At 47.9% G+C, this 17,016-nt stretch overlaps 1 protein-coding gene across 2 annotated transcripts in view; it reads right to left on the bottom strand.

Moving 5' to 3' along the window:
* The window catches only part of ATRX (ATRX chromatin remodeler), a 1,501,634-nt gene that overhangs the window by 374,465 nt on the left and 1,110,153 nt on the right, over positions 1 to 17,016 (bottom strand). For both annotated transcript variants that reach the window (XM_085608236.1, XM_085608237.1), the window contains exon 27: positions 10,971 to 11,071. In XM_085608236.1, the coding sequence (XP_085464362.1) occupies positions 10,971 to 11,071 (101 nt within the window). The remainder of the gene's footprint in view (positions 1 to 10,970; positions 11,072 to 17,016) is intronic.

Raw genomic sequence — 17,016 nt, 5'->3', positions numbered from 1 at the left:
CAAGACATAGTGGTCCCCTTACAGGATGACCAAACAGAAGTTCAAAGGGTGAGAAACCTACTCCCTTCTGTGGCACTTCCCTGTAAGCGAAAAGCAAGCATGGTAACAGGACATCCCACCTCCTTTTGAGTTTCTCAGGGAGTCCCATGATCATACCTTTCAATGTCTTGTTGAACCTCTCGACAAGGCCATTGGTTTGTGGGTGGTAGGGTGTAGTAAACTTGTACTGCACTCCACACTCTTTCCACATGTGTGTTAGGTAAGCAGACATGAAGTTGGAACCTCTGTCTGAAACCACCTCCTTAGGAAAACCCACCCTGGTGAAGACACCCAGGAGGGCCTTGGCTACTGCAGGAGCTGTAGTAGTCCTAAGTGGAATTGCTTCAGGGTACCTAGTAGCATGATCCACTACTACTAGAATGAATTTGTTCCCTGAGGCTGTGGGAGGTTCAAGTGGACCCACAATGTCCACACCTACCCTTTCAAAGGGGACCCCCACCACTGGTAGTGGAATGAGGGGGGCCTTTGGGTGGCCACCTGTCTTGCCACTGGCCTGACAGGTAACACAGGAGCTGACAAACTCCTTCACCCTTTGGTGCATCTGGGGCCAGTAAAAGTGACTCACTAACCTTTCCCAAGTTTTGGATTGCCCCAGATGGCCAGCTAGGGGGATGTCATGAGCCAAAGTTAGGAGGAACTCCCTGTACTTCTGTGGCACTACCACCCTCCTGGTGGCTCCAGGAGTGGGGTCTCTTGCCTCAGCATACAGTAATCCCTCTTCCCAATAAGCTCTGTGGGTACCACTGACATCTCCCCTGGCTTCTGAAGCAGCTTGTTGTCTCAGGCTTTCAAGAGTGGGACAGTCTCGCTGGCCCTGGCACAGCTCTTCCCTAGAGGGTCCCCCTGGGCCCAAGAGTTCAACCTGGTAAGGGTCAAGCTCCATGGACTCAGTTCCCTCAGGGGTATCTACATCCTCTCCAGGGGGAGAGGGGTTCTGAGTGTTTGGCTGTACAGAAGCTGGTCCCCCAGTCTCCTTGCCCTTCCTCTTGGTTGGTTGGGCCATTATTCCAGGCTCCAAACCTACTTTTTCACCCTTCCTCTTGCTCTGTGCTCTGGTTTGCACACACACCAATTCAGGGATGCCCAGCATGGCTGCATGGGCCTTTAACTCAACTTCAGCCCAGGCTGAGGTTTCCAGATCATTTCCAAGCAGGCATGCAGCTGGCAACTTTGGAGAGACCACTACCTGTTTCAGGCCAGTAACCCCCCCCCAGCCTAATGTTACCATGGCCATGGGATGACTAGTGGTGACACTGTCAGCGTTGGTGACTGGGTAAGACTTCCCAATCAAGTATTGCTCAGGGGAAACCAGTGTGTCTTTCACCATAGTGACACTGGCACCTGTATCCCTCAGAGCTTCTACCCTAGTTCCATTTACCCAGGGGTACTGTAAGTATTTCTTTAAGTTGGGGGGCCACACAGCCACAGTGGCAAACTCCACTTCTCCCAAGGAGACTAAACTTGCTTCAGTGTGTTCCCAGATTTGCTCAGGGTACACATCTGATCCCATTTGTATACTTGCTGCCCCAGGAGTGGCTGTACTGGGTGCCTTAGGGGCTTTGTTTTGGGGGCAAGATACAGTTAGGTGTCCCTGCTTCTTACAGGTATTACACCAGGCCTTTAAGGGATCAAAGTTCTTCCCCCTATATGGTTGGGGCACATAGGGAGTAGTTTGGGTCCCACCCACCTGAACAGGTTTTTGGGGCCCTTTGGAAGACTCAGACTTTTTATCTTGGGGATTCTCACCACCTTTCCCCTGGGGAGGTTTTGTGACCACCTTCTTTTGGTCACCCCCAGTGGTTGTCTTGGTCACCCTCGCAACCGGATGTAGATGCATCACAATACGGGGTATTTAAATGGCAGATGCTTTATACTCCGGTGCCTCCTTCCTTGAACTCGGCGGGAGCCCCGAGGTACCGACGGACAGGTCAGTGTATGCATACTTTAGGGACATTGTTTTATTCACTTAGAGCCTAGGACACGTATTTTCAGTAGATGGTCCTTGCATCCAGAGGTCTCGGAGCTGTAGTTGAGTGAGAATACATGCTCTAATAATAGCTGAAATGAAGATACTTATTTCGCCGCTGTACAACAGAAGCGAAGTATTCAGACATAGAGTCAATAAATAACAAGCTAATTTCGATATTTTGAGCGATGCTAAGTCCATTAAGCCACAAAACACCAACAGGTTAGCCATGATGATCTAGTATCACACAAGAGGCACACAGCGAGGAGAGTTTGCGACTGTGCTTTCTTTGTATAACATTAGTAGTCTCGATTAATATGGGTCTATGACATCTGACAGGTTTTGTTCTTGTTTTAAAGAGGGTAAAGGTGGGAAGCATAATTGGTATTTAACCCGGATGAACCCTATACTTTTGATGGGGTTTCCTTGGCTGTTTAAGCCTGAACTTGGCTGAAGAGCCCATTCTTCCTTTTTATTTTCCCCTGTTTTATTATAGAGCGGGGCCTCATCTACACCCGAGGAAGGTTCCAGGGAGGTGAGGTTTGGACCTTGAACTATCAGGGTAAGCGGACACATCTGAGCGATTAAGGACGTAATAATATGCCTGCTGGTCTCTGGTGTCCTATATAGCACAAAGTATGATAATTGGTTTATCTTCTTGTAGGTGATGATTGCATCCTGCATTTGAAGGCTTCGCACCAAGCGAGGTTGTATGGTTCTCTTTTCTTACAGTGCTTAGAATTTTCTTTGGTTATTATGCAGTAGCTTCGATTTGGTCCTGATGAAAGCCTGGATCACTTCCACTTAGGCTGAAACATGTTGACCTCAGAGAAGGAGTCATAGTGCTCTACTATGAAGTAATAGCAGGAGCCTGATTTAACTCCTTCAGGTTTTACTAGGTGTGAGGAAAGAGATATTGTTAAAACATCTTTTCTCATAACCTTTTTATTTTTCACTGCACTGCACCACATAGTTTTTTCATAGTTTTTCTATGTTATTTTGCACATTTTATGGCATGAACTGTTTGCCTCGGTGGGGAATGGCATCCACAGAGAGCACCTGAGCTCGCCACGGAGGAGACCCTTACGTTTTAACGGTCACCCTCAGGGATGTGGCAGATTACCACGTGATAACAATGACTTACAGGGCTTGACAATTTAGCTCTATCACTTGATATAATTTGATGGCAATCATGCTCAGCTCGGATTGCCAGGGATAAAAGAAGACCTTCAGTTAGCATACACATCACTTACTGTGTTTCTCTTGAGACCCCCGGTCCCTTTTTGTAGTTGCACCCTAGTCTTGACCCAGTGGTCTGCCTTCTTTCCCAATTCTTGGGGAGAAATTAGACCTAGGTCTACCAAATGCTGATGCAACTTTTCATTTGTGCAGTTACTCAAAATATGTTCCTTCATGAATAAATTGTACAATCCAGTAAAATCCTGCACACCATGTCCAGCTAACCAACCATCCAGTGTCTTCACTGAGAAATCTACAAAATCAATCCAGGACTGGGTCTGGGTTTTGTGAGCCCCCCTGAATCTAATTCTATACTCCTCAGTGGTGAATCCGAATCCCTCAATCAGAGCTTTCTTCATGAGGTCATAGGATCCTGCTTCTGGCCCAGAGAGAGTCAGAAGCCTGTCCCTGCAGTTACCAGAGAACAGTTCCCACAGGAGTGCCCCCCAGAGAGGTTTCTTTACTTTCCTGATATCACAAGCCCTCTCAAAGGCTGTGAACCATTTGGTGATATCATCACCTTCCTCAAATTTAGGGACAATCCCTTTGGGGATTTTAAGGTCAGAAGTTTCCTCCCTATCCTTGTTTTTATTATTGCTGCCACCATTGATGGGTGCTAAACCCATCTCTCTCCTTTCCTTTTCTAGAGCCAGGAGCCTGGACTCTAGATCTATTCTTTTGGCCAGCCTCACAAGGCTGTCCTCTTCACTGGGGGGTCCCCCAGTGTTGTCTCTGGGACCAGAGCCACCTGTGTGGTCTCTAGGTGCCCAGATGCTATGTCTTGAGTTGGAGGGTATGGGTGCCATCTCCTCCCTAGGGAATAGTATGGGGAGGTTGCTGTCCTCCTCCCCTGTTTCCCTTTCCTCATCTGACTGGCCATCACCATGTTCAGATGGGTGGTCTTTAGCATACTCAGCCAGGAGCTCCTGGAGCCCTTGTTTGGATGGATGCTGACCCATTTGTAAATTTTTGAGTTTACATAAGGACCTCAATTCCTTGAAAGACAAGTGTAAGTAAGGTGTGAGGTCGAGCTCCTCCACCAGGTCCATGTTATTATTATCACTAATAGCTGGGTTTGTTTGAGACATTCTAACCTGACAGTTCTAACCCTCTACCCTGACTATAGTGACTTTTATTTTTCTAAAATTCTAATGGGACTTAAGCAAGGCCCTAGCAAGACTTTTAGTAATTTTGGAAAAACCAATCAGAATTCTAAAGGCAATTTTTAAGAGTTCTGTCGTGTGATCAGATGGTAACCAAGTAGTCCAACAAATGCAAGTTTGTATCCCACCGCTGATCCACCAATGTGAGAAAGTGGCTCTGTATATACTGTTCCCTAATAGGTACAGGGTGTACAGAGTCCACAGTCCCCCAGAGGCTGATAGAGGTCAAAGTTAGGTATGACCTTACTCTCAAAAGTGGTAGCTTGGTCGAGCAGTAAGGCAGTACCAGAGGACAGTGTAAAGCATCTATTGTACACACTCAGTCAGCAAATGGTTTCACACACTCAATAACTGAACTCTAGGCCAATGATTTGTATATATAAAATATATGCTTGTTTTATTTTTAGAACCACAAGGGGGTAAAAATATACTTTCTCAGAATGAGAGGTTGAATATAAATACTTTTGTTTCAAGCAATAAATTTGTGTAAACAGTCACAGTTGGTTGCAATAAACAATCCTATTTCCTAAACATAACAATGCATTGAGCTCAATGGTAAATTCAGGTTATTTGTAATAAATTACTTTTCAGATTACTTTTGGAATTCCAGGTCTGGATCCTAGAACCAGCCTGGGGTCAGTATTCAGAATCAAGTGATGAAAGTCGACTTAATAACTGTAATGATTTTTAAATAATATTTAGCTATTTCAAAAGTTAGCACTTAGAAAATATTTCACAGAAAACATTCAATGGATCTCTATGGCAAGAAATTCAAATTGCAGGTAGAGTACTTTATCGTTACTTTAGTAATCCAGGACTGGGTGCCTAGACCCAGGACTGGGGTCCTTATCAAAAGCAGGTAAGTAATTTCGTTTGCAGAAATGGTACGATTTTAAAAGAATATTTCAAATTTGCAAAAGTAGACACTTAGAAGAAATTTCACAGAAAAGCAGACAATGGTTTCCTATGGGAGAAAAATGAGTTAGAAGTAAGTATAGTTGTGAACACTTTTCAGAGTCAGGGCTGGGCACCAAGATCCAGCACTGGGAGCTCACCTAGGAGCAGGTGAGTAAATTCGTTTTTGTCACTTTGGCTGATTTTTGGTGAATTTTTGCAGTTTTGAAAAGTTCACACTTAGAAGATTTTTGAAGAAAAAGCCAGTCAATGTTACCCTATGAGGAAAATGAAGTTAGCGGTTTAAGGGTAAGTACTCGACTGGTAGTGTTGAAATTCCGGGCATGGACTCAGGGGTCCCCCAGTGTCAGGTAGGTACAGTTGGTTCACCCTCAGCGGTTTCAGGACGGCCGGGTGCAGAGAGAGTTGGGCCCAATGTTATCCTATGAGGGATAGGGGGGCCTTGGTTGGTGGCTGCTGTCTGGCAAGCCACGCGGCTGTGGGAGCTGGGCTCCTGGTCACTTACTCAGGGCAAGTGGGGAAGTAGGTTAGTGTAGAGAGGGCACTGCCAGGGCCACTCGGGCGGCTGGGTGCAGGGTGCTTTTGAGCCTTAGGGCGCTCAATGGAAATCAATGGGAATGTTCCGGTTTGGAAAGAGGCTGCAGGCTCGGGGACGAGGATGTTTCAGGTGCCACCACCACTTCGAGAGGTAAGTTGGGTAGTTGTAGGTTAGGTGGGTACCCCGGGATTGGGCACAGGGGGTCGCAGGGCGCCGGGTGCAGGGGTGCCTTTTGACGTCGGGAATCTTACCCTCTGGTTGATCGCGGCTGGGGTGGCACTTGGTTCTGAGGCTGCAGGCTTCTTCCGGGATGTCGAGGGGGGTCCTTGGGTGCCGGACTCTGGGTCACAGTCGCCGTGGGGTCGTCCTCTGGGTCTTTGTCCACTCCGGCACTGGCCAGGCTTGGCTGGTGCAGAGTGTGTTGGGTCCGCGGTCCCGGGCTGGTGCCAGGGATAGCAAGTAGGTTTCTTGAGTAGAGCCTCTACTCGTGGGAGTCCCAGGGGCTTAGAGCTAAAAGGTAGCCAGGTCCTCCGGGGTTGGTGAGGTTGCTGGCCACGTGGGATGCCGCGCTGGTGCAGGTTCGAGAGTCGACAGGCCGGTAGGGCTGGGGCCAAAGCAGTTGGTGTCTTCTTCTCTTTTTAGCAGCTGCAGGGCAGGTCTTTGTTCTTCTTGCTCTTCTTGTCGTTTTTCTATCTGGAATCTCAGGAAGGAAGGTTCAGGGGGCCCCTAAATACTAGATTTAGGGGCGTTACAGGTAGGTGAAGGCCAGGGACCAATGGGTCCTTGTCCTGGGGTGGGTACACCCCCTATCCTGCCTCTCTCCTGTGGGAGGGGGGCAGTAGCCTAATCCTGATAGGGTAGGGCCTCCCATCTTCAAGATGGCGAGAGCCCGGAGATGTGCTTCACCTCGCCTCCCCCACCTGAGGGGTGGGGTGGGCAGGCTGGCACATCCCCTGTCCTTGTATGGGGTTTCCGGCCAAGCTTCCCGCCAGAGTGGGGGGTTGCAGTGGCCTGGGGAAACTCCTAGAGGCGGCATGCCTTTGAAGCTTCCCTTTGCTCATCCTGGGGGAGGAGATTTCTCACCTCACCCAGGATGTGCATTGTTGCAGGCCCGGGAGAGCAGGGGCTCTCCCACCCAGGGGTCCAGCAACGTGTCTGCTGTGTGGCAGCCTGGGCAGCCCCAGAGCAGACGTGGATTGCAAGTTAGCTGTAAGGGGGCATCTTCTAAGATGCCCTCTGGGGTGCTTAGTACATTAAATCCTACACTGGCATCAGTGTGGGTTCAATGTGCTGAGAAGTTTGATACCAAACTTCCCAGGCTTCAGTGTTGCCAATATGGTGCTGTGGAGCTCGTGTTTGACAAGCTCTCAGCACCATGTATTCTTAAAAGACAGCACTGCACTTACAGTGCCCAGGAATGGACCCGGGTACTGTAGGGGCACAGGGCTCCTGCTCCTGTGCCCACACCATAGGCGTAATGCACCCAGCTAGAGGGGTGGCTGACATATGCCTTGGCAGTGTAGGTGATGGGCATGGTACACAGTGATGTGTGCCATGTCGACTCTTTGTTTTGTCCTGCACCCAGACACTCAGCCTGCAAGGGCAGTGTGTGTGTGTAAGGGTACAGGGTCTCTGAGGGTGGCACAATGAGTGCTGCAGCCCTTAGAGGCCTTCCCTGGTCACAAGGCCCTGGGTACCTAGGGTACCATTTACTAGGGGCTGACATGTGGCTAGGGTTTGCCAATTTGGAGTTTGGGTGGTTTAAGGAAGGAACATAGGCCCTGGGCACCTGATTGGCAGGAACCCAGGGTACACTCAATCGAAGTACATTCAGCAATTTAGCAAAAAGTGGGGGCATACCATGCAAGAAAGATGGCACTTTCTCACAGAGGGGTCGTAAGTTAAACCGGTGTCGACCGGGATTCAGGCCTGGATCCCACGGGGGCCTGCGGCGTCGGGACCGGAGTCGACGACGGCGCCAAAGCCGCCGGCTCGCTAGGCCTCCCAAGCGGACCTGCGGGGCCCGAAGGCGCGCAGACAGGTCTCGACGGCAGAGCGAGACTCCTCATGGCCACTAGGAAGTCTCGAACCTCGTCCGGAGTCGCGTTAGGCCCAGGGACCAGAGGGTATGGGGCTGGGCGCGACTCCTGCGGTTCCGACGGAGCCGCGTGGGCGGTGCCACCCAAACCCTCAGCCGAGTCGCGTGACCGGCGAGGGGAGTCAGAAGAGCGATATCGTCTCTTCGACGACTTCTTACTGTGCCTCGACTTACCTGAATGCGAGGACTTCGAACCAGACGAGCGGTGATGACTTCGGGTCCGTGACCAGTCCCTCGACCTCCTCCTCGACTGGGACCTTGAGCGGCGCGGAGCCGACTGCCGGAGCAAGAGGAGCTTGCGGGACCGCTCCCGCCTAGCCTTCGAGGTCAAGGCCCGGCAGTCGGGGCACGACTGGACATCATGGTCGGCCCCAAGGCAGTAGAGACACAGACGGTGGTGATCCGTAACCGACATCAGTCAGTTACAGGCTTCGCACGGCTTGAAACCGGGCATCCCTACCGGCACCAGGAGTCTAGGTCGACTCGAAAGATGAAGCAAAAAAGTCCAAAAGGTTTAGTCAAAAAATAACTAAAGGGTATGCTCTTCCCAGATCTGTGCTTGCTGGCGCGCAATAAAAAGAACTGACGTCAGCGGGCGTGGCCGGCGTCTAAGAACTCCGACGATGTCATCCCGGCGATCACGATGCCGACGACAGACGCGGAGCCGCAGACGACACCTAGCCACGCGCAAGGTTATTGCTGATGAAAAATCTTTCCGGATCCAGCCTGACGCCTGGGGATATTCTAAGGTAAGGAATCTAACTAACGTGCCAGGCCGACCCTTTAATTTTAGCTACACCAAAACTCACAGGCTGCAGTGCCAGTGTGCATGTGTTTGCTGAGGGGCCTCTTAGGGTGGTAAAATATATGCTGCAGCCATTAGAGACCCTGTCTGGTCATAATGTCCTCAGTACCCCTGGTACCTTTTACTAGGGACTTGTATGTGGGCCGGAGGTGAGCCAAATTGTGGAAACAAAGGTACAGTTTTGGAAAAGAACACAGGCACTGGGAACCTGGTTAGCAGGAACCAAGTGCACATTCAGTCAAAGATTCAGCAGTCAGGCAAAATGTAGGGAGGTAGCCATACCAAAAGGAGTACTTTCCTACAAATGTCACCTACAGGCTACAATGCACATTTACACAAGCCACAAGATTGACTTCAAAAGCTGGTCTACAGGCATGACACTCCTGGGTGAGCAGTACTTCACAGGGAACCATTTTAGATATGTAAAAAGTCTACTTTTAGATTAGTTAAGACACTTTTAAGTAGTACACTGAAGTCCACGGTCCTGGGTGTGGCCTGTGTAAATGAGTGGCATATCCGTAATGGAATGGGTATGTGTCTGCAGTGGCCATATTAAATGAATCATTGCATTGAAGAGGCTGCACTAGCCTCTCCTTACTGGGAAAAAAAAACATTTTGGAACAAATGCCATAACTCCCCATGTTATCTTGAGAACAGAGTTACAGAGATGATCTAGACAATACTAGAATATTTTTACAAGCCAATTCAATGGTGACAATGTAATTCTGATATTTATGCTGCCTGTATTATTCTGTAAGAACTGGTTTACGTCTACATGTCAGCCTGGACAGTAATTAATTTCATTTGGTCAAGCCCTCTCTTCTCCAGAGATAGTTAATAGCTCTTTGAATAGTCATGAAAAAGGTTCATGGTGAAAGAATTAAGATCTGGGCCTGCTTTGCAGATCTCTGGAGAATCTCCGGTATATAGACAGAGAACAATGAATCACTGGTTAACTATCCCACTGATAGGAATGTCAGGAAAGGAGAGTCACCATAACAGCAGATAAACATCACAAGGTCCAGACAGGAAGGTAACAGGTAGCATGCTTACAATCAATAGGTCCTTGGTGTTATGGATGCATCTGAAGCAGTCCATTACCTAGCCTGGCTGCCACTCCCGACCACAAGTGGGGTTTTGGACTCAATCAAGGTGGGGTTTTCAGGAGAGACATATGGAGATTTCCCAATTTAAAAGGCCCACCTCTGGGATGGGAGGCACTCTCTTGGGAAAAACATTTTACAATCTTGAAACACTCATAGAAACTAGAATTCTGAAATAGATTTGTAGTAACGCCACAAGAACTACTGTAAGAGAAGGCTTGGTGAACAATAACCAATTACTGGTTGGTTGCCATTATGAGAAAAACATCATACCACTAGCTTCTAAATAGATAACTACTGGTAATCACAATGTAGGTGAGCATTTACATTTCATTTTAATGTAGCACTATATTATATAAATGGACAATATATGACATAATACAGAGGTATTACTTAAGATCAATTATTTAAAAGGAGGAGGGGAAACAGCAGGCTGAAGATTAGAAGTGGGAGGGGCCCTAACAGTTTAAGTGGGAAAATTAGAATCTAATGGGCTAGTGCAGGTTTGGGCGATGTGTTTTGGGGTATGAGGGTCTTAGATGCAGGAAGTGACTAAATAACTGGTATGCAATAACCTGTTTTTCAAATTTAAGGATAGGCCCATCTTACTGTTAGAGTGAGAAGTTACATTGTTTTGGGGCAGTCTGAGAACACCTGCAAACAAGTCTATGCATACTGAATTAATTTTTACTGTCTACAAGGCTTGGCTTCCGGCGTTGGTGCGGGCAATAGAGATAGTTTATTTCTTTGCCAGATAAAATGGTTATTACTTAAGACCTTCAACACAAGCATTCTTCCACTGTTTTCTGATCCACAAATACTGCTAATTCAATAAACTAAAAGCTTTTGTTTGCACACAAAAGTCAGCAAACTTTAATGAAATAACAAACAGTGCCCAATTCGGTCACAACACCATACAATTGGCAACTCTGCAACATTGACTGGATCCCCACTACTATTGTTGATACAAAATAACCATGATAGAGCCAAATCGTTCATAAATTAAGTAACATTTGCTCAGATGGTGCTGGACGACCACTTATTTTCTTATAATATTTGCAAACGTAAAAGAAACAGACTTACCTTTATAAAAGCCAGGTTTCCCCTCTAATTTTGCCGTGCTTGCCACCTCAAGAAAATCTTCTATTAAATCTAATGATATCAATGACTGGCTGAAAACGAGGCTGCAAAAAGACACACACACAAATCACTTGGTATGCAAAATATGTTGTGAAGCATACATTTTCAACATTTATAAATTGCAGTTTTCATCCAGTAGAGATGAATCAGTGTGACCACGCCCATTGCGCCACATTTATCATTATGAAGCAAATTCACTGGTTGAAGGAAAAAACAAAAAAGACCAAGGGCCTGATTTACAGTTTAGAAAACGTGATACGCCCTCAGAAATGTGGCAGATCTCCTGTCCACCACATTAGAAGTGCCATAGGATATAAAGTACTTGTAATAGGGCGGACAAGATATCCATCAAGTTTGTGAAGGAGTAACCCCATCCACCGAAATCTAAATCAGGCCCCAACAATTTTCTATAGTTCAGCCACAAGTTGGCTCATGTTGGAACATTCTTTTACTTACTCCCATTTGCATTGGCAGCTAAGAGCAGATTTGGAGATAACATGAAAGGAATATGCTACTTACCAGTATGCATCTGTTCTTGGCATGTAGAGCTGCAGAGCCACACACTTAGGATAAGATCGCCATCTGGTGTTGGGCTCGGATGATTGCAGGTTGTTGTTGTCTTCGGAAGAAGCCGTTCGAGATAGGGGACTCCTCCTCTGGACAACACTGCGCATGGGCATCCACTCCATCCTCAGATTCTTTTTCGCCATGATGGGAAAGGATGGAGTGTGTCAGAATAAAGAAAAGGATGTCCATGTGTAATGTCCAAGTAAGACAATGCTGGAACGGATACAGGTCCAGGGGAGGCGGGTGGGCGTGTGTGGCTCTGCAGATCTACATGCCAAGAACAGATGCATACTGGTAAGTAGCATATTCCGTTCGAGGCATATTAGCTGCAGATCACACACTTAGGATAGATTATACAGCAGTATCTCCCCTAGCGGTGGTCGCCTGTATCCGTTGCAGCAGTTTGGAATAAGGTTTTAAGGACAGCCTGACCCACAGAAGCTTGTTGCTTTGCTTGCACGTCAACACAGTAGTGTTTAGTGAAGGTGTGTGGTGTTGACCATGTGGCTGCCTTACAAATATCTTCTATGGGAATGTTTCCTAAGAATGCCATGGAAGCCCCTATTTTGCGTGTGGAGTGCGCTCTAGGGGGAACTGTAAGAGTGCGTTTAGCCTTTTGGTAACAAATTTGGATACATTTAACTATCCACCTGGCTATCCCTGATTTGGAAATGGGGTTGCCTTTATGTGGTGGGGAGAAGGCCACAAACAATTGCTTGGTTTTGCGGAAAGATTTGGTTCTGTCGATGTAATAAAGAAGGGCTCTTCTAAAGTCTAAGGTATGAAGAGCTTGTTCAGCTACAGAATCGGGATTTGGGAAGAATACTGGTAGCTCGACTGATTGATTAAGATGGAATGGAGAAATGACTTTTGGTAGAAAGAACCACTTTGTTACGATGTAACTGTAGGAATGGTTCTTGTATGGTTAATGCTTGTAATTCACTTACCCGTCTAAGGGATGTGATAGCAATAAGGAAAGCCACTTTCCATGTAAGAAATTGTAGCTCGCATTTATGTAGAGGCTCAAATGGAGGACCCATTAGCCTAGTGAGCACAATATTTAGATTCCACACTGGAGAGGGTGGTAGTCTTGGAGGAATGATTCTTTTAAGACCTTCCATGAAGGCTTTGATTGCGGGCACTTTAAATAGTGACAAGTGTTGGCGATTTTGCAAGTAGGCTGCTAATGCTGCTAGGTGGAGGCGTATGGAAGAATACGCTAGATTACAACTTTGCAAGTGTAGTATGTAGCAAATGATGTTTTGGATGGATGCGTCTAGTGGGCGTATGTCATTGTTAGTGCAGTAAATGGCAAATCTTTTCCATTTAGCTGCATAGCACGCTCTGGTAGTAGGCCTTCTGGCCTCTTTAATAATATTCATGCAGTCCGGTGGTAGGTTGAGGTAACTCTAGGACTTCAGGAGCCAGATCGCTAGGTTGAGTTGTTGTGGATCTGGGTGTTTGATTTCTCCATGGTTCTGGGTTAGAAAGGACGGGGAGAGGTTCAACTTTTGATGTGGAACTAAGGAGAGTTCCAGTAGTGTTGTGAACCAGGGTTGACGTGCCCAAGTAGGAGCCACTAGTATCAGCTTGAGGGACTGTTGCCTGAGCTTGCGTACTATGAATGGAATGAGTGGGAGAGGCGGAAAAGCGTACGCAAATCTGCCTGACCAGTTCATCCATATCGCATTGCCCTTTGACTGTGGATGGGGATACCTGGCGGCGAAGGTTGGGCATTGTGCGTTTTCGTGTGTGGCGAACAGGTCTATGTCTGGTTGACCCCATTTGTGGAAGAATGGGAGTAGGACTTGTGGGTGTAATTCCCATTTGTGGATTTGCTGTGTCTGTCGACTCAACAAATCGGCAATTTGGTTGTGAACCCCTGGAAGGTGTTCTGCAAGTAGGTAGATGTTCTGGGGAATTGCCCATCTCCAAATGCTCTGTGCTAGGTGTGAGAGCTGGAGAGAGTGTGTCCCCCCCCTATTTTTGTATGTAATACATGGCTGTCATGTTGTCCGTCCGGATTAGGACAGCCTTGTTCTTTAGATGGGGTTGGAATGACTTCAACGCCAGGAACACTGCTAGAAGTTCTAGGTAATTGATATGGAGCAGTTTTTGTTGTGTGGTCCATTTGCACTGAGTGGTGTGTCCTAGGAGATGGGCTCCCCACCCTGTAAGAGATGCGTCGGTTGTCAGCACTATCTGTGGAAGAGGCTCTAGGAACGTTCTCCCTTTGGACAGGTTTATGGTGTTCCACCATGTTAGTGAGCGATGGGAGTGGCTGTCCACCAACACCAGATCGGAGAGTTGTCCGTGAGCCTGATTCCACTGACGTGCGAGACACTCTTGTAAGGGACGCATTTGAAGTCGTGCATAAGGCACAATGAAGACGCATGAGGCCATCATGCCTAATAGTTGCATGAACACTCTGGCTGGAAGAGAGTGGTGGGGTTTGAATTTTAAGATTAGAGCTTGTATGTTGGCTATCCTGGTTGGGCTGGGGTAAGCTATGGCTTTGGAGGTATTTATGGTAGCTCCCAGATATTGATGTATGTGGGAGGGATGTAGTTGAGATTTGGGATAATTGATGGTAAATCCCAGGTTGTGTAAGATTTGGATAGTTTGGGGAGTATGTAGAACGCATTTGCTGAATGAATTGGCTTTTATGATCCAATCGTCGAGATAAGGGAAGACATGAATTTGTTGTCTCCTGAGATGTGCTGCTACTACTGCTAGGCATTTTGTAAAGACTCTAGGTGCAGTAGTCACTCCGAATGGGAGGACAGTAAACTGATCGTGCTGTCCGTCCACCACAAATCTTAGGTACTTCCTGTGAGCAGGGTGCATGGGAATGTGAAAATAGGCGTCCTTGAGGTCTAGTGTGGCAAGGAAATCGCCTTGTTGTAGTAGTGGGAGCACTTGCTGAAGAGTGATCATATGGAAATGATCCGAGTGAATATACTGATTGAGTAGTCGGAGGTCGAGTATGGGTCTTAATGTGTCGTCCTTTTTGGGGATTAGAAAGTATAGAGAGTATACTCCTGTGCCCTGATGTTGGAGCGGAACTGGCTCTATTGCACGTTTTTGAAGTAAGGAAAGAACTTGTTGCTTGAGGAGTGTAAGATGTTCTTGTGACATTGGACGATGTCTGGGAGGTATGTTGGGTGGGGTATTTGTGAGTGGTAGGCAATAACCAGATTGGATAATTTGTCTTACCCACTTGTCTGTAGTAATGGAGTTCCAGACATGTAGGAATTGTGTGAGTCTTCCCTGTGAGAAGTTGGCCTGATGTATGATGTCACTAGTTCTAGTGTACACCTTATATCAGTCCAAATACCCTTATGGTGATTGGTTGTAAAGTCAACCTTATAGACCAGCTATCCTAGTGGTAGCAAGGACAAGAGCAGTCTTAGGCTAAACTCTGAATGGCATGTGAAGCCAGCTGTGATACCATATATAATCCCTTGAATACCAAATGAAAGGACACCACAACAGGTATATATATAAAATAAAGTGTATTTATTCTAGTCAAACCCTCAGCACTCTTTATGAGATTAGAGGTAAGTACAACACAGTCTTATTTATGCATACATTCAGTCACACAGGTAAGTAATATAGTTAGGCCCTAGGGGCCACGCAAACCATATACTAAGTAAGTGGTATAAGGACCACTGTCACGGAAATAGGATAGGCCTAGGCCTAGGGAATCGCTGGGGCTACACTATACTACCAAAGGTTAGGAAGTGGAAGGCCCACGGGATTCAGGTGCAGAGTGGAAACACTCACGCGTAATGCGTAAAAGTCAATAGCAATAGTACAGTTCAGAAATAGATAGATTTAGGACACTTCCGGAGTAGCTAGGAAGTCGAGACTGGAAAACTAGACACTAGGATAGTTACTATCCTGATGAGCACCGGAGTACCCAAGTTACCTAGCCCACAGGCTGCGGGTGCATAGGGGTGAAGTTGCGTCGGGTTTCGTCGTCGACTCCTATGGATGCCTGAAGAAAGATGCTGACAGGCAGTCAGTGAAGAGTGTCCGGTGGATCCCAAGGCTGGGATCAAGAAGAGAGGAGACCTGCAAGCAGAAGGGACAGAGTCAAGGTCACTAGCCAGTGACCACGTGGAACCAGGAAGGAACCAGGCGATGTCGTGAAGATTGCAGGTGAAGGTGAAGCTTGTCGCTGCAGCCACGAGGACCAGGGAACGTCGAGGACGACCAGGACCAGGAGGCGAGCTGTCCCACGAAGGCTCTTGCTGTCGGCGGCGTCGAAGTTGGACTAGGACTCACCAAGCCTTGGCAAGCGGAACCCACGAAGAATGGAGGACTTGCTTCTGGTGCAGACCAGGAAGGTCTGAGGTGCTTCTCTTTTTCAAAGAAGCAGGAGCCAGTCTGGAGGAGCCAAACCAGCGGTGAAGATTTCAGGATGCGTCGTCACAAAGGCCACTAGCCAGCGGGCAAGCAACCGGACAGACGCGGCAAGCAGGAAAATGCAGAAGGGCCCCACGCAGGACTCGTGGAGTGTGGGGGGCTGATCTTCGGTGCAGATGGTGCTTGGGGTTGGGGCTTCTCAATCCCCGGTGCACAACTTCGAGGGTGCCTCAGAAGCTGCGCTTGAAGATACTAGCCACTTTTCCCAGGTAGCCGGTCCCACGTCTCTCGTCGCCTCCACGGATCTCAGCTCTGCTGTGGATGTGGATCAGGGTCGGAGAAGTCTGGAAGTTAAGGCTCTGGTCGGGCTCTGCAGTCGGTCCCTCGTAGAACTTCAGCAAAGCAGATGGTGCCTGTTTGCACAGGGTAGCCACTCCTTGGCCACAAGGGAGATTCTTCAGTCTTCTTCTTTCGTCGAATGTCGAAGGTCCAGAGTTTCTGTTCAAGTTGCAGGTTCAGGATAATCTCAAGTCTTGAGGCCCAACTCCCACTCTTACACTAATCTGGGGGGCTGGGATACCAGCTAGGTCACGCCTTATGGGTGGGACCTGGGAGGGGGTGGTTACACCCACTTCCCTTTGTCCAGTTTCGCGCCAGAGCTGGGGCTGGAGTGCCCCAGCGCCGGTTTGAACTGGACTATGCAAGGAACACCTTGTGTGCCCCAGGCATGTCTCATTCCTTTCAGCCCACCCTGCCCCAATACACTAAAGGTTGTCTGGGGAGGTGCTAGCACCTCCCCAAGCAGGAAACCTATTGTCCAGGCCTCCCTGGCTGGGATCACTCCCAGCAGCAGGAGGTCAGACTTGTGTCGTGGCAGCAGCATCCATTTTGTGATGCTGAGGCTTTGGTCAGAGGCTAACAGTAAAGTATGATTTTAACATGTCTTTCCCTCTAGAAGGGGGGAATAATATCCTCATGTCCAGAAATGGTATGGGGGTATTATTCCACAGTGTTAGACACCTTACACGACATGTTTCGATAAAGCCAAACC

This window comes from Triturus cristatus, chromosome 5_2, assembly GCF_964204655.1.
Source record: "Triturus cristatus chromosome 5_2, aTriCri1.1, whole genome shotgun sequence".
In the NCBI taxonomy this organism is placed as follows: domain Eukaryota; kingdom Metazoa; phylum Chordata; class Amphibia; order Caudata; family Salamandridae; genus Triturus; species Triturus cristatus.
The sequence above is the reverse complement of the archived record's forward strand: the minus strand, read 5'-3'. Positions and strand labels throughout refer to the sequence as shown.